Here is an 18451-nt window from a genome sequence, read left to right on the forward strand (position 1 = left end):
ACATATGTTCCTAACAAGTGAATCATATATGTCCTAACAAAAATATTGTTTGTGATTGTTAATACAATAAAAATTACTAAAGTAGTATTTTTATTCTCCCTTACAACAACTCAATAAGCGAGGGAGGAGTATTTGAAGTTTTGAACCTAGGTGCTCTCCTATATGAAAGAATTGGGCAATGTTACTGTGTTAAAAGATTTTTGGCTACTTTATTAGTATTAGCAGAGTCAAGTTAGTGAGTTATAAGACTTTTGACTACTTAAGTAACAGAGTCAAGTTAGAGGTTAGATGACTGGAAGAGTAATGTTAATAACCACTTGACATTTATCTTTCCCTCTCCTCTCTTTTTAATTTCCTCCTACTCTTCTTCTCTCTCATAAAGCCACTTTTATCTGGATATGCTATTTGTTGGGGAAATAACTCTTTATGAAAATTCCAATTGAGTAACTAATATAATTATATAGGGATACCATGTAATCCAAAAACTTAAGCATATAAGTTTGGGCATAGCTCTGATATTTCAATTACTTATTTTTGTCATTATTATCTAATGTAAGACTTCACAATATAGTAGTAACTAATTAGTGATTAGTACCGCCGCTCACATTCATATGTTATTATTCCAACACTACTATATATATATATCGGAAGCAGATGTAATAGGTATATATATAAATACCCACACTTTCCATAAAAGGAAGAATCAGAGGTGTTATTAAGCCCAATGCTTTATACATCAATCATATCATATTAGCACAAAATGAAAACAGTGGAACATAATGAGCGAACTATTAAGTTTCATTATTAGTTTTTTACATTCAGTTGCCTCCCAACTCTCACAGGATGAAGCAATTTTGACCCAAAAAAAAAAATTCATGGTTGTTTAAAAAGAGAAAGGGTTGTAACATCTAGCCCTGTCGACCTGTATTGGGCACGATATTCAGTAAGATGGGTTTCCTTGTATATAGGAGGATTATTCTCAGACAAAAGCTCCTTTATTGGACCATATGCCTTAAGTTTATTATCTGTGCTTGGCATGAAAAAACATGCTGCTGATACTCGGGCTCCGATCTTTCCAGCCAATACCCTATGTTCCACACTCTTGAATCTGTCATTGGTGATGAGCTACAAAAAAAAAAAATGGTATTTCAAGTGAATTATATATTTCATATGCTTATTTGGTTTTTATTGTTTGAATTTTTGTTAAAATCTTTTGTAATTAGAGATCCTTATTAATTCCGTTAATTAATTCCGTTATGATCAGGGACGAAGTTATAAAATTTTGTTTGGAGAGATCAAACTGTAATCTTAATTGAAAGTATAGTTATTTAGAGAGAGAGAGAGAGCAATTTCCCACCGTTAGACTTTAGAGGTGGTCTAAACAAGTGCACTTGAACAAAAAATGATTAAAAAAAAAATGCACTAAGATCTCTTGAACAATATAAAAATTCAAGGGGTTTTAAGGCATATAGTAGCAAGACCCTTTCATTTTCATTTCTATTTTTAACAATTTGGTGAAAAAATAAAAACATTAAAATAGACAAAGAATGGATAGAAGAGTTTATTTGCTAAAGCACCATAATTTACGTACTAATTTTTTTTTTTTTTGGGGGGTGGGGGGGGGGCGGGGTGGCGGTTTCTTACTGCAACAATATAAAATTTTAAGGGGTTTTAATGAATTTTACCAATTTTTTTTTTCTTTTGAAAAGGAGCTCATAATTTTTAGGTTGGCCAAAGCTCCAAAATATTCAAAACTTAAAGGGGATTATTTTTTTTTTTTTAAATAAAATAAAATTAGGGCAATACATAGCTCTACCCTTGGTTATAATGTTGTCTTGAATTCCATCTATTAGAAAGTCATGATTTCAAAGAAAGACTAATATTATATATATATATATATATATATTTATATTATATATAATATATATATATATATATTGTCCTCTTTAATTATTTCAAGTAAAATAGTGAAAGTTCATTTTACAATTAAATAGAGTCACAATCTCATTAACGACAAATTGTATTTACAATTACTTAAATTAATTGAACATTTATAAAATTATAACGAACCCAGTTTTTCTAATAATTATCTCAAGTAATAAAGGGGAAACAAATAAAGTGTTTTAGTCTTTACATTTTATGGCATGTAATTTAAATAAAGATACTAAATTATCTTTTGTATTAGAGAAATGATATGTCTACAATATTTTTACAATATTTTTACAACAAATTCTAAATAGCAGATTGTTACTGGTTGTTATTGTTGGGGTAAAAGAGTAATCTTAGTGTTAGTTTCAAATTTGAACCAATAACAACTAACCACCTGTGATTTGTTATTAAAATGTTGTAAAATTGTTGTAAACGTAGTATCTCTCTTTGTATTATTACTTATTTTTTATGTACTTGTTTAGTGCTTAAATATTGATTGTTGATTAAAGATAACTTATAAATATTGAACATTTTTTTCAATATTTACACAATTTATCAAGTTTAATAAATATATTTGTGCAGACCAAAGGAGGGGCAAATGGACTGGGCCTCACAACTTATTTGAAGAATGGGTATAGGATTTCCCACAATGGGTGGTTCACGACTCAGAGACTTAATGAGATCACTTTTCTCCTTCTATGTAACTACCCTCCTTTCACCTCCCTCTCTTTCTCTCTTTTCCTCCCCCAAATTCTTCGAAACCTCTCCTCTTCCTTTAGATTCTCATATTTATAGCTCTAAGCTAGTGGAGAGACCATGATTACATCCTGGTTTAGTGCAATTGGAGGTCCAGTGCTATCTTCTTTAGGTGGATGTTTGGTGGGAGTGACTTTGGAACTAGTTCCCGTTGGAGGAGGACGCTCGGGGGCGGAGTTTTCCAGACCTTTACCGGGCATCCGAGATTTGGTCCTCCCGAGTGGTTGTTCTTTGGCGGCGATGAGATTTGCCGGCCACGTTCCATTGCCGAGGAGACATGAACCAGCTTCTTATAGGCTGGCTAACAGGTATTAGGCTAACCAAATGGTTAAGGGACACATGTCCTGTATCTCATGGGCCTCCATCTCGGCACCTATAAGGGGATGTCTAGTAACCACAAGCCACTTTCTAGAACACAAGCCCAAAGCCCAGACGGCTTCGAGGCCAAGTGCTGTACATTAGCCCCCCTTGATTCGTGTGCGAGGCTTAAGGACGAATTAAGGATCTTAAGACATTTTCCAAATCCAGGAAGCCCGATCGGTACGCATTGGTTAGGTAAGAGGGCAGTAAATGCGCCCTCAAAAGGCGCGTTATGCCTGATGGTTGGTCCTGCCATTATCAACTCATGACGGTTCGCGAACCGAGGCAGCGCATGCGTATGGCAGTTGTGATGGGATTCGTAGCATTTCCTACGCCTCATTTATTATGTTACATTTACTCTCCCCTCCCTGGCCTCTATAAATATTACATTCCAAATCACTTCTCCACTTTTTTCATCCTTCACATTCTAAGTTTTCTCTTCTGCCGTGCATTCGCTTGCACCCTTATCCATCAACTCAGAGCCTTTCCTTTCCCATTAGCTCCAAAGTAAGTCCTCTACCCCCCCTCTGTTTCTTCAATTTCTTTCCTTTAGTTTCTTCTTTCTCATTTAGAGTTTTAGGATGGGTTACGCTCTTCTTTTAAACATCGCCTCGTCGCCAGCCACTTTTAAGCAAAGGCTCAGTGTCCCTTATGATGTGGAGGTGGCGTACTGCCACGAGAGTGAGTTCAGCCTCCACAGAGGGGCCAACATTGCTTTCTTTCCATTAATGTCGGTCTTGGAGGGCGGAGTTAGGTTTCTAGTGGATCCGCTCCTTTTCAGCACCCTTAGATACTGTGGGCTATGCCCCAACCAGCTCCCACCCAATTTTTACCGGGTAGTTAGTTGCGTCAGTAGATTAAATCAGCTATACGGTTTGCAATTAGACCACCATGGCATAACTCATATTTACAGTTTGTGCGAAAATAAGAATTCCAACTACTACTTAAAGGTTAGAGATATGAGGGTACGGCTTATCTCGTGCCTACCTGACTCTAACAGGAATTCCACCGGGGAGTTCGTCCAGGTCCGCGATAATTGCTTTGCAAGTGAAATCCCCTACCTCCTTTCACAACGCGTATTGGGTTCGTACCACTCTTTAACTTACTCGTGATCTAACTCTTTTTTAGGTCATTTGTTTATCTAGATACTAACTTATCATAGTTCTGCTGTAGATGGTAAACTTTTTACCCCGGACATAAGGGTCGTCCACGTCAGGGACCTGAATTTCATCCTTAGGTCTGAAATTTTTGTTCATACGGACGGGCAGCTCCGAGCATCACACCTCATCCTCAGCTGCACCCCTGTGTACAAAACTTGGCAACCTTTTACCCAAGCCCTCAGGGTTGACAGTCCACTGCTGTCTTACATCGACGTCTGGCACGCCAATTTTCTTCCCCCTAAGTTGACTACCGGTGAAACCCGAGATCGCAGTCCCAACTACCTGACCGCGAAAGACCTTGCCCTAATCAGGGAAGAGTCGACCGAACGTGTATCCCAAGCTCTGCATGAATTGGCACACGCTCATGTTGAAGGTTAGGCCGAGGCAGCCAAGGAGCAAGAAGTCGTGCAAAGAGCGGTTGTAGAAGAAGAAGAAGAAGAAGAGGAGGAAGAAAAAATGGTTACGAGAAAGAAGTTGACCATCGATCGATTTTTGTCCAGTATAAGACCCCCCGCCCTGTCTCAGCAAGCTCGCCCCTCTGACCGTACACCCCCTCCTCCGCCCCCTTCTGGTCGACAGAAGAAAAAATAGCGTTTGGAGGACCCACCGGTTAGGACGACGAATGAAGCATCCGCCAAGACCCCTCCTCGTCCCTCGGGTGGGATTGTGATCCGGGAACCTACTGGCGACACTCCGAAAATAGCCCCCACTAATGCCGAAGTTGCCTCTTCCTTACAGGCCGCGCCTGCTTGGCGACTTTCCTTCATGCTTGGTGGTGAACCTTTGTCGACCACAGCAAGTGTGAAGATGTGGGCTCAAGGTGAGGGGGGAGAGTGGTTGGTAGTCTGGTGAGAGGCCTACTATTGCCAGAAGATGTCCACTTTTGGTCGGGAGGCTCAGAGGATTCCATAGTACGTAGGCTACAGTGGCATTCTATCGCGGTAAGCTCTTCCCCTTCGCTTATTCATTCGTTTTGTTGCGGAGATAATTTTCCTTTCTTTCATCTTCCTTTACATTCTCATAACCTAAATGTGGTGGTGTTGTCAAGTCGTGCAGCTCACCCATATACTTGTTGAAAGGGCGAACGAGCTCATCGAGGACACCGAACAAGAGAAGGCGCTCAAGGATGTTGCTATTGATACTACCTGGGAAAAGGTGAAGAAGGCTGAGTTAGCAAAACAGAGGGCGCTATCCCTAGAAACGGCTCGGCAACTGGCCAAGAGAAAATTCGCTGATATGGTGATCAGATTAGGAGAAGTTAAGCTGAAGTTCGCGAAAGCAGAAAGTCTGAACTCAGCTCGTGCGGATGAAATTACAGATCTAAGAGCAGCTTTGGATGTGTGTGAGAAGAAATGGTACGATGAGGGGTTCGCAGATGCCGAGACTTCCGTGGAGCCCGTCGTCCTCCAAGCTAGAGCTCAGGGGTTCGAGGAGGGCTGGCTTACTGCCCTTCAGGCAGCAGGGATTCCCAGGAATTTGCCATTGTGGAATCTGACACAGATCCCCTGCCCTGCTGTCCATCTCCCGATCCAAAACCAGGCCGAAGCCGCCAGTGATGAGGATACCCCTAGTATGAGGGCACTGGTAGAAGCTATTGATAAACATGCGGAGAATCCTGACGTGGAGGTTACCAGCAATTTCCAAGCCTCGGGTCGTGACGATACCCCTCGACCAGTTGTTGGTGATGCCGCGGGACAAATGGCGGATGACATGACTCAGTTCCTTCAGTCCAACCATGCTGTTTAATGCTTTCATTCGAGTTTACTTTTTGTTACGTACTTGTTCTTTTTTTGTTTAACATTGCCTAGTCACCGGGTTGTGGTGACCAAACAATTTGGTTTATCTTTCCCTGAACTACTGGGTTATTGTAGTGAAAACTTCTGTTAAACTTTACTTGCCTTCTACTCACTCAAAGTGTTTTGCTACCATTTTATCAGTGCAGTGGCTTTTGTTTGCCTTTTATTCATCATTTGACATTTGCCGGGTACCTTTACGTAGCAGGCAAGTCGGAATGTTACTATTGTGAACTAAGGTTCCCTCCTGCCCAGCGACAAGAATTAAGTCAGGGTTATGCCTTTATACTTAGGAAATCTTGAAATAAAACTTTTACCTGTCCGTTCGTAGGGCGCTTTTCGCAATAAGGGTCCCACCTGCGCTACGATAATGGTCAAGCTGAGCAGCAAGTTTTCACCTCAAGATGCTTTTAGGATGCTTTTAGTAGTAAGGTTTTCACCTGTTCGACGATAGTACTCGAGCCGGGCAGCAGGTTTTCTTCCTTATAATGCTTTTAGGAGTAAGGTTTTCACCTGCTCAGCGATAGTAATCGAGCCGGGAATCAGGTTTTTGTCATTAGGATGCTTTTAGGAGTAAGGTTTTCACTTACTCGGCGATAGTACTCGAGCCGGGAAGCAGGGTTCCGTCCTTATGATGCTTTTAGGAGTAAGGCTTTCACCTGCTCGGCAATAGTAATCAAGCCGGGAAGCAGGTTTCTGTCCTTGGGATGCTTCTAGGAGTAACGTTTTCACCTACTCGGCGATAGTAATCGAGTCGGGAAGCAGGTTTTTGTCCTTAGGACGCTTTTAGTAGTGAGGTTTTCACCTGCGATAGTAATCGAGCTGGGCATCAGGTTTACATCCTTATGATGCTTTTAGAAGTAAGGTTTTCACCTGCTCGGTGATAGTAATCGAGCTGGAAAGCAGGTTTCTATCCTTATGATGCTTTTAGGAGTAAGGTTTTCACCTACTCGGTGATAGTACTTGAGCCGGGCAGCAGGTTTCCGTCCTTATGATGCTTTTAGGAGTAAGGTTTTCACCTGCTCGGCGATAGTAATCGAGCCGGAAAGCATGTTTCTGTCCTTAGGATGCTTTTAGGAGTAAGGGTTTCACCTTTTTGGTGATAGTAATCGAGCCGAGAAGCAGGTTTCTATTCTTAGGATGCTTTTAAGAGTAAGGTTTTCACCTGCTCGGCGATAGTAATCGAGCCGGGAAGCAGGTTTCTGTCCTTAGGACGCTTTTAGTAGTGAGGTTTTCACCTCCAATAGTAATCAAGCCGGGCATCAGGTTTCCATCCTTATGATGCTTTTAGGAGTAAGGTTTTCACCTGCTCGGTGATAGTAATCGAGCCGGAAAGCAGGTTTCTATCCTTAGGATGCTTTTAGGAGTAAGGTTTTCACCTGTTCGGCAATAGTACTCGAGCCGGGCAGCAGGTTTCCGTCCTTATGATGCTTTTAGGAGTAAGGTTTTCACCTGCTCGCAATAGTAATCAAGCCAGAAAGCATGTTTCTGTCCTTAGAATGCTTTTAGGAGTAAGGTTTTCACCTGCTTGGTGATAGTAATCAAGCCGGGAAGCAGGTTTCTGTCCTTAGGATGCTTTTAGGAGTAAGGTTTTCACATGCTCGACGATAGTAATCGAGCCGGGAAGCAGGTTTCTATCCTTAGGACGCTTTTAGTAGTGAGGTTTTCACCTGCTCAGCGATAGTAATCGAGCCGGGCAGCAGGTTTCCATCCTGATGATGCTTTTAGGAGTAAGGTTTTCACCTGCTCGGTGATAGTAATCGAGCCGAAAAGCAGGTTTCTATCCTTAGGATGCTTTTAGGAGTAAGGTTTTCACCTGCTTGGTGATAGTAATCAAGCTGGGAAGTAGGTTTCTGTCCTTAGGATGCTTTTAGGAGTAAGGTTTTCGCCAAGAGTAAGGTTTTCACCTACTTGGTGATAGTAATCGAGCCGGGAAGCAGGTTTCTGTCCTTAGGATGCTTTTAGTAGCGAGGTTTTCACCTGCTCGGAGATAGTAATCGAGCCAGGCAGCAGGTTTCCGTCCTTATGATGCTTTTAGGAGTAAGGTTTTCACTTACTCGGTGATAGTAATCGAGTTGGAAAGTAAGTTTCTGTCCTTAGGATGCTTTTAGGAGTAAGGTTTTCACTTGCTCGGCGATAGTAATCGAGCCGAAAATCAGGTTTCTGTCCTTATGACGCTTTTAGTAGTGAGGTTTTCACCTGCTCGGCGATAGTAGTCGAGTTGGGAATCAGGTTTCTGTCCTTAGAACGCTTTTAGTAGTGAGGTTTTCACTTGCTCGGCGATAGTAATCGAGCCGGGAAGCAGGTTTTTGCCCCTAGTATGCTTTTAGTAGTAAGGTTTTCACCTGCTCGACAATAGTAATCGAGCCGGGAAGTAGGTTTCTGTCCTTAGTCTATTTTTAAGCAATAAGATCTCCATAATTGAATTAAGAACGCTATTGAATTGAGAACGCTTGAGCAATAAACTACCACCAACTCCGTTACTAAAATGTACAACTGATGAGCGACGTTGTACTCGACTTTCATTATGAGGTACAACTGATCAGTGATAGAACTTCTTGAGGTTATAAATATTCCACGACCGGGGTAACGGCTTCTTGTCCAGGTCTTCTAAATAGTACGACCCAGCGCCGGCATTGGCTATGACTTGATAGGGGCCTTCCCAAGTCTGGGCTAACTTCCCTGAATTTGTATCTCGCATACTCGCCACCGCCTTCCTCAGCACCAAATCCCCAGCGCTAAACTCCCTCGTCCTTACACTCCGGTTATAACGTTGAGCAAGTCTTTGCTGGTACTCAGCTAGTCGAATGGTAGCGAATTCTCAGTACTCCTCTAGTTGGTCCCTGCGCTCCGCCATTAGCACATCATTTTGGGTAGGGTCAAACTCTACTACGCATGCATTGCAGAGGTTTACTTCGGCTGGTATTACCGCCTCGGCTCCGTACGTAAGGGAAAACAGGGTCTCACCTGTGGACCTTTTTGGGGTCGTTCGGTATGCCCTCAAAACATTGGGAAGCTCCTCGGCCCATCTTTCTTTCGCTCCGTCCAATCTCTTTTTTAGTCTGTACAAGATTGTCTTGTTTGTTGCCTCGGCTTGACCGTTGCTTTGGGGGTAAGCTAGCGTGAAATACCTATTTTTGATGCTGAGATCACTACAAAATGCACGAAAAGCTTTACTATCAAACTGTAGCCTATTGTCAAATATCAGTGAGTTTGGCACCCTAAACCTGGTGACTATGTTCCTCCATATGAACTTTTTAACATCCACATCCCGGATGTTTGCTAATGCTTCTGCCTCTACCCATTTGGTAAAGTAATCCATGACCACTAAAACGAACCTTCGATTGCCCGTCGCTCGGGGAAATGGTCCGATTATGTCCAGCCCCCACTGTGCGAAGGGCCAGGGACTGCTGACCGGGTTTAGATGATCGACTGCTGATGTATTAGTGGAGCATGCTTTTGGCACCGCTCACATTTGCATACATATTCAGCAGCATCCTTTTGCATTTGTGGACACCAAAATCCCTGAGTCATTACTCGGTGTGCCACTGAGCATCCCCCCACATGACTGCCACACACCCCATCATGAAGCTCAGCCAGTAGTTCGCTCACCCTCTTCGGGTGCAGGCACAAGAGGTACGGCCCCCCGAAGGATCTTCGATAAAGCTGCCGGTCAGGCGATAACCAATAGCGGGGGGCTACTCGGTGAATCTTACTGGCTTCCTTTTCATCATCCGGGACCCGATCCTCGATGACGAATTCAACGATTGGGTCCATCCAACTTGGCTCAGCCGCCGTGATCGTTGCAATGTTCGCTTCCTCAAGACTTGTGCCATTCGTCACGAAAATGCTCAGCTCTTCTATTAGTTCTATCTTGACTAGTCGAGGAACCCCTTCCGCAATTGATGATGCTAGCATGGCTAAGGAATCAGCATGCCTATTCTGCATCCGGCCAACCTGAAACACTTTCGTCGTGCCAAACTTACTCATAGTCCGCTTTTCCGCTTACAAGTATGCCTTCATCTGGGGGTCTTAGGCTTCAAAGGATCCCTGGACTTGGTTAAAGACCAACCGAGAATCCGAATATGTCTCCACATCTTGGGCTCCCATTTCCAAAACGACCCTCAATCCGGCTAATAGGGCCTCGTACTCGACCTCGTTGTTGAAGGCCCTAAACCCAAGCCTAAAAGAATGTTCCAGTCATATTCTTTCGGGGGTGATGATAGCGATCCCGATGCCCGCACCCAAGGCATTTGAAGTTCCATCCACATACACATTCCACAGGTGAATCTCTACGTGATATACCATCTCCTCATCGTTCTTAGGAGAGAACTCCGCCATGAAATTAAGGACTTGCCCCTTCATGGCATTCTGTGGCTGGTAACATATGTCAAATGAACCGAGATGTGTCCCCCATTTAGCAATTCGGCCTGTGAAGTCGAATCTCCTCAGCAATGATTGCAAGGGATACTCACTCAGTACATACACCGTGTGGACCTGAAAATAATGCTACAACTTCCTAGTAGCATGTATCAGAGTAAGCACTAACTTTTCCAGAGGCAAGTACCTCGTCTCAGCGTCAATCAAAGTCTTACTAATGTAATACACGGGCTGCTGCATTCCTCGATCCCTCAGCAGCACGGAACTCACTGCATGTTCGGACACTGAAAGGTACATAAGCAGATCTTTCCTAGGCTCCGGGGCTGTCAGCATAAGCCTTGCATCAAGTACTCCTTCAGATCCCGAAAAGCTCTATCACACTCCTCACTCCATTGAAATCCTTTCCACTTCTTCAAGAGCTGATAGAATGGTCGACAACGATCGGCGAATTTAGAAATGAATCGATTGAGGGCAGCCAACATTCCTGTCAACACCTGTACCTCCTTCGGGTTGCTCAGTGGCTTCAATCGTTTCACGGCTTCTATTTGATCCGGGTTTACCTCTATTCCCTGGTTTGTGATCAGATACCCTAGAAATTTGCTAGCCCCCACACCAAAACCACACTTCTCGGCATTAAGGCATAACTTATGCCGCCAAAGAATCTCAATCACCCCTTTAAGAACCCCCATATGCTGTACTTCATGTTTGCTTTTCACTGCCATGTTGTCGATGTACACCTCGACTGTTCGTCCTATTTCATCCCGAAACATCCTCGTTATCATTCACTAGTAAGTAGCCCCTGTATTCTTTAAACCAAAAGGCATTATGACATAGTGATAATTGGCAACCGGTGAGATGAATGCCATCTTTTCTTGGTCCTCGGGGGCTAGGGCAATCTGGTGGTACCCCTGAAAGGCATCCAAGAAGCTCACCCTCAGGTGCCCATACGTGGCGTCTACCATCTGGTCAATTTTCGGCATGGGGAACGGGTCCTTCAGATAGGCCCAGTTCAAATCCGTGAAATCTACACAAACCCTCCATTTGCTATTCTTCTTCTTTACTGTTACGGTATTCGCCAACCATTCTGGGAAGTAAATTTTCCATATTACCCCCGCCTTCTTCAGCCTTCGAACTTCTACCCTTACCGCTTCAACATGCTCTAAGGCTGATCTCCTCGGCTTTTGCCTCTTAGGAGCAAATGTTGGGTCCACGTTAAGTCTATGGACAATAAATTCAGGATCCACTCTAGGCACTTCATATGGACTCCACGCAAACACATCCACATTCCGTAGAAGGAATAACAACATTTCGATCATGTCCTGATCCTTCACGCCCACTCCTACTTGGAAGTACTTTTTTATATCCGGCAATATCTTAACCTTCATCAACTCTTCGGCACACATGGCCTTCTTCTCTTCTTGTGAGTTCTGTAATTGCTATAAAGAGATCCCTCGCGATGGCTCTCCTTGCTCAGCCTGCTCCTTCCGGATGGTTTGCTCCTTCTTCCAATCAACCAGGGCGACCAAGCATTATCTGGCTGCCTATTGGCTTCCTCGTACCACAGTGATACCTTGATTGGTGGGGAACTTGATTTTTACGTGCAGAGTGGACGGGACAACCCCCATTGCATGGATCCATGGCCTTCCTAGTATTGTCGTGTATGAAGAGAACGATGCAACTATTATGAATGTTACCACTACCTCCTTGCCTCCCATGTTCACGGGCAGAGAAATTTGCCTCTCGGGAACTACCACTTTACCGTCAAATCCAACCAAGGGCGTACTACACTTTGAAAGGTCCTCGTTCTTTAATCTGAGCCCTTTGAATAGGTCCAGACACATAACTTTAGCCCCGCTTCCCTAATCTATCATTATTCTCTTCACTACGAAGCCACTTACCCGGACCGTGACTATCAATGCGTCGTCATGCGGCTGGATTGTCCCTTCCAAATCATTACCGTCGAAGGCGATTGGCTCTCGGGTGGTTTTCATCTTCTTTTCTGGAGGAATCACGCCCGAATTTCCTTCCATTGACACCACAACTAACACTTCTTTCCCCCCTGTCATAATAAGGCCCCTTGGGGTAACGTGGATAACCTCAATTATCCCAAGAGGGGGTGGAAGGGGATTCCCTCTCTGCGGATTGCCTTGTCCTGCTCCTCGGTCTCCTGAATCCGTCACAAACTCCTTTAGATGCCCGACCTTGGCCAGTTTCCCGAGATGATCCCTTAATACTTGGCATTGCTCGGTCGTATGGCCCTTATCCTTATGGTAAGTACAGTATAAATTCTGATTCTTCCTAGACGGGTCGCCTCCCATCTTGTTCGGCCATTTAAAGTACGGCTTATGCTTAATCTTGTCAATAATCAAGTGCACTGGTTCCTTAAAGGTCATATTCGCCTCCCCCATACGTGCATCTGGTTCTTGAATTCTCAAGTTCCCCCGGATCCTGGGCGGGTAAACGCTCTGCCAAGGATGAGTTATTGCGGGTTCTTTTCCCTTGCTTTGTAGCCGGTCATCTTCTAGCCGTTTGTATTCTTCGATGCGCCTCATCAGCTGTCTCATGTCCTCGAGGGGTTTCTTAGTTAATGATTTCTATAGTCCGAAGTCCTCGAGCAATCCCATTCTGAAAGTGCTTGCAGTTATCTTCTCGTTTCCTTCACCGATCTTGTTGTAAAGCTCCCAATACCGGCCAGCATAGCTATGAAGGGTTTCCCCCACCCTCATTTTCATGGACAGCAATGCATCTACCGGTTGTGGCTCCCGGCTACAAGTTACGAACCGGATCCGAACTACTGTATTAACTCGGCGAAGTTATGGATGGAGCCTTTCTGTAACCCATTAAACCATCTCAGAGCGGTAGGGCCAAGACTCGAGGGAAAAACCTTACAAATCAGCGCATCATTGTGAGTATGCAAGGACATCATCTGGATATAATGACTGACATGTTCTACCGGGTCAGTCTTTCCATTGTAAGAGTTGAAAGGAGGCCGCACAAATTTGTCTAGCATGGGGGCCCGCTCGATGCTAGTTGAAAACAGTGACCTTGCAGCTCTTCGTAGCGCACGGCTCATCGTGTTCATGGCCGCATTATGGGGTCGTTGTTCTTTTAAGGAATCTGAGCCTCGGTCCGCATACTCCCGTGATCGCGAACGATCTCGGTAGTGGTGGGATTCCTATGAACGCGAACACTCCCTCCTCCGACAAGATCCTCGTGAGTTAGATCATTCTCGGTGGTGATTTGATCTAGACTGATTGGACCCCGTCTCCTGACGATTTTCCCTGGTATTGGACCTTCTTTCTCGGTCGTCTTGGTTCCTTCTGCGGTGCCGATTCTCTGCTTCCAACCCCAGATCTCTCACCATCCATCGCAACCGCTCAAGTTCCTCATCCCTTTCGTCAAGTTGTCTAAGCCCTGAGGCGACGAAAACCGTTCACTGCGTTTGGAATGACCCTTCGCCTAGACCAAACCTCTCTTCTTCTCGCTCGCGATCCCTATCTTCGAGCCTTTTTTGCCTCTGTTCTCGCCAAGAGGATCCCTGAAAAGATCCTACCGAACCACTTTCAGCATCACTCCCGGAACGTCTCCCGGACATTCTCTCGGGTAAGAGTCTCGACAGAACCACAGCTGTGTAGGAGATTCCTACAGATGACGCCAATTATGCAGACTAAAGGAGGGGTAAATGGACTGGAACTCACTTGGGCTCACAACTTATTTGAATAATGGGTATAGGATTTCCCACAATGGGTGGTTCACGGCTCAGAGACTCAATGAGATCACTTTTCTTCTTCTATATGACTACCCTCCTTCTTTCACCTCCCTCTCTTTCTCTCTCTTCCTCCCCCAAATTCTTCGAAACCCCTCCTCTTCCCTTAGCTTCTCATATTTATAGCTCCAAGCTAGTGGAGAGACCATGATTACATCCTGGTTTAGTGCAATTGGAGGTCCAATGCTGTCTTCTTTAGGTGGATATTTGGTGGGAGTGACTTTGGAACTAGTTCCTGTTGGAGGAGGACGCTTGGGGGTGGAGTTTTCCAGACCCTTACCGGGCATCCGAGATATGGTCCTCTCGAGTGGTTGTTCTTTGGTGACGATGAGATTTGCCGGTCACGTTCCATTGCCGAGGAGCTGTGAGCCAACTTCTCATAGTCCGGCTAACAGGTATTGGGCTAACCAAACGGTCACGGGACACACGTCTGTGTATCTCGTGGGCCTCCATCTCGGCACCTATAAGGGGAGGTTTAGTAACCATAGGCCACTTTTTGGAACATAGGCCCAAGGCCCAGACGGCTTCGGGGCCAGGTGCCGTATAGTATTTTTTGTTACTTTTTTTTTTTTTTTTTGAGAAGTATATTTTTTGTTACTTAAGTACATTTTAAATTGTTTTATTGTACCATTTTATACTACTATATATGTAGGAACATTGTATATAAAAAATTTCCCATTCATTATATTTTTATTCGGACCCCAAGAACAGCTTCATGGTTTCATCATTAGTTGTAAATTTCTATTTAATTTGTAATATTTAATCTAAGTTATGAAATATATAATTTTTTTTTTTATTTATGTACATTTGCCTTGATTTATGTTAGGAACCTATGGGAAGAACGAACTCTTAAAAACCAGCTTGCAAGGAGGGTGCCCAAAAACTTATAATACATGGTTAAATTTACATTTAATTCATGTGAAACATTAAAATCTGATAGGAACCCCATAGTATGCCGTATGCCTTGTAGTCTCCTAATAGTTGTTGTAATACCTTTAATTAGTTAGTTAATTAAGATTATGATGAGCTAGTTAAGATTTGAGTAATGTTGAATTAACAAACCAATTATCTTAAGCCATGTGGGCCAATGATATTAGAGCTAGTTTCCTATAAATACATAATTATAATTCATCATTAGATATCATATATTGAAAAATGAAACTAGTGCATCTCTCTCTATTTCTCTATGGAGGTCTAGGTCCCTTCGAAGTGGCCCATAACAACCACTATTCCCATTAAGCATTCTTACTCTTTCACAATTTATATTCATATTCTAGCAAGTTCTAATCAAAATAGGCATATTTCATCAGACTAAATTTTCGAATTAGAATTATTTAATTTCAGCTTTTATATTAATTTCAATAATCTTGGCACCAAACTTATAATGCTAGCTAGATCTTGTAAATTTCTAGAAGTAGTGAATCATCCTAAGCTTACCTGCATAAAATCACCAATATTTGCTATCAGTGCCCCGTCCACTGGAGGCACATCAACCCATTGATTTTGGTGAAGAACTTGAAGGCCACCGATATGATCTTGCAAGAGTATGGTTAGTATATATGGGTCCGAATGTTTGGGTGCGCCTAAAGTCAATTCGGGCTCAGGGCAAATCGGATAATAATTGCACACCATAGACTCAGAACTCAAGCAATCTAACCTTTCTAAATAATCACTGCTAAGCCCCAGAGCCTCTGATAATAATTCAGATAGTATATCCTTCAGTTTGACCATGCATTTCATGAACTCAGTAATTGCCTGCCTGTAAAATAAATTCAGAAGAAAGATTAATAAAAATAATCCACTTCGATAATCCCTTCATTATTTTTTTTAAAGGTTTGATATGATTTGAAACTTATGATTTCTGATTTATGATAATTTTTTTTTAGTCTTTACTATCAAAATAAGACACCAATTAAAATTTTTCTCTTAATTAAGTAAGATTTACGTCAAAAAAATTTATTTGACTGCACGTAAGAGACTTTATAAATTGAACCCACTATAGTCATTACTTAATTACTTTATAGTTGCATATATATAGATTTACTTTGATATATAAATAAAAAATAAAAAAGAAGAATTTGGCATAAAATGTTAAGAAAGAAGGAACACTTATTGTAAACAGGTACACAAGTGTTTACTATAGTAAGATATAGAGATTTTAATTTCGAAATATGAATTTAATTTCTACATTGATTAAAATTGTTCATTGTTTTTTCATAAAAATTGTTCACTATTTTCTGTATAAACTATTTCTACGATTTTACATAAAATTATTTTCTGTTCAGCATTATTTAAGAAATTGTTCGCTCTCTTTTTTGCATAAATTATTTTCTGTTCAATATTTAAAAAATTGTTCACTGTTTTCTCATAAAACACCTAGTGAAATCGTGTTTTCTAAATTTAAACGCCAAATCTGAATGCTTTTTCATGTTTGAATTTCACAATAATCGAATATATTTTTCTGCATTGATAAAATCTGTTTCTACATTTATGAAATTTTCTCTCTGCACATCATATTTACTGTATATTCAAATNCATATTTCGAAATTAAAATCTCTATATCTTACAATGCTTCTATTTAAATAAATAAAAACATAAAAAAGCTACTTATTTTTATCTTTATGTTTATTTGTCAATTATCCTCAAGCAAAAAAAAACAAAAAAAGAAAAAATTTACACAGTACTCGAGTTTGGTAAACTCGAGTACTGTAGAAAAAAAATTTTCTGTATTTTTTTTATAAAAGGTACTCGAGCCTGGTATACTCGAGTATTTTGTTGCATGGTACTCGAGTTTACCAAGCTCGAGTACCACTTTATTTTTTTTAATCGCCAATTTCCAGCTCAGCAGCCACGGTGGAACTATAAAATAGGGTACTCGAGTTCACCAAACTCGAGTACTAGAAAAAGTGGTAGATTGCCATTTATTTCCGAAACAGTGGTTTGTTGCTAAAAATTTCAAAAAATTGTGGTATTTGGCCATTTTGGCCGTTTACTATATATATAACCTGCAAACTTGAGGCAATTCATCCTTGTCTAGTTGTTCATTTGGGAAAGCACACGCCAAAGTGTCCCTCCAATGTGCAGGTCTGGATGCATGAAAAAGAGATCCATTGCTGATATACCTCACTAGTAGACTTGTATCACGCGAGTACCACTTCATCTTCACCTCCTTGGGTTGCTCATGAAATTGTCTAATACCTTCCAACAACTCAGCCATGGTGGCACTTGGAACCCCATGATTAACCATTTTAAAGGTACCCCATGTTTCTGCTGCGGCACGTATTTCGTTGACAATCTCACTACGCTGCTCACTTCCAAAGCCTTTGAGATCAATCACTGGAACAAGTTGGGAAATATGATCACTAGCAATATTATTGGACAATGGACCTGGTAATTTCTCTGGTGGATGGATGAAAAATCTTGGAATTTTGACCACTCCAGAGTCTACTAGCCCTTTCACTCCAGCTTTTGTTTCATCAAACTCCTTCACTTCTTTAGCACGATCATAATCTGAGAACACATTATCCACAATTTCCATTCTATTTTGGTGGTGATAACAGATAGTGAAAGAGATTAGTTTGCTCTCTAATTTTAGCAACCACAATGAATTTTTTATTTTTTTTAAATGTTGGAATGAGAGAAATATTGGAACAGTTTATATGCCTGGCTAGGCTGGCTTGATTACAATACAAGTATGCTACGACAAAAAAAGACAACTTGACTTGTCTTGGAGTTAGCAACTACAGAGGTCATATTTTAAAGGAATATTCCCAACCGATGACTCATCTCATTTTGCAGGTGATTTTGTAATTTAATTTAAAGTCATATTAGAAATATTATAAGTTTTATTATATAATAACTTTTACAAACCAATATTAGTAATCACCAAAAAATAATTGTGATATTAATTTATTATTTTTAACAAAAATACTTTTATACATAAGAAAACTGCGGGTTCCACGATTTTTGAAATTCACCAATAACCATTGTCATATTAGATTGTAAATGTTATATAAAAGAATCCAGTGGGTTGGTCGAGTGGTTGGACACTTGCGATGCACGGTTTTCCTCATCAACTTATATACCATATAATTAATTTGAGAAACATTGAGTAAAAAAAAAAAATATATATATATATATATTCAATAATCATAACGATGTGATTAAATCTAGAATTAGGATATACGTGAAAAAAGTATATCATATTATCTTAATAAGGTTAAAGAAATTAAATTTGTACCTTGTGAAAGAGAAAAAAATTTGTGATAGTTTTAGCATTATAAAGTATAAACTTTGATAACCTTGTG

General features: G+C 41.6%; 1 protein-coding gene across 1 annotated transcript; it reads right to left on the reverse strand.

The window, feature by feature from the left end:
• Positions 1–672: 672 nt before the first annotated feature.
• Positions 673–17768, reverse strand: LOC112026458 (1-aminocyclopropane-1-carboxylate oxidase homolog 1). The gene is made up of 3 exons (XM_065767632.1): positions 17150–17768; positions 15582–15903; positions 673–1125 (listed from the first exon to the last, which is right to left on the reverse strand). The coding sequence occupies exons 1-3, from the start codon at positions 17680–17682 to the stop codon at positions 874–876; spliced, it is 1107 nt and encodes a 368-aa protein (XP_065623704.1). The 5' UTR covers positions 17683–17768; the 3' UTR covers positions 673–873.
• Positions 17769–18451: the final 683 nt, after the last annotated feature.

This window comes from Quercus suber, unplaced genomic scaffold (assembly GCF_002906115.3).
Source record: "Quercus suber isolate HL8 unplaced genomic scaffold, Cork oak 2.0 scaffold_831, whole genome shotgun sequence".
Lineage (NCBI taxonomy): Eukaryota > Viridiplantae > Streptophyta > Magnoliopsida > Fagales > Fagaceae > Quercus > Quercus suber.

What these genes read in the sequence shown, in the direction of transcription:
- LOC112026458 (XM_065767632.1), bottom strand. Translation starts at nt 17,682, where the DNA reads ATGGAAATTGTGGATAATGTGTTCTCAGATTATGATCGTGCTAAAGAA. An exon ending in GAATTGCCTCAAGTTTGCAG is followed by an intron (nt 15,904 to 17,149) that starts GTTATATATATA and finishes TTTATTTTACAG; the next exon opens with GCAGGCAATTACTGAGTTCA. An exon ending in ATATTGGTGATTTTATGCAG is followed by an intron (nt 1,126 to 15,581) that starts GTAAGCTTAGGA and finishes TTTTTTTTGTAG; the next exon opens with CTCATCACCAATGACAGATT.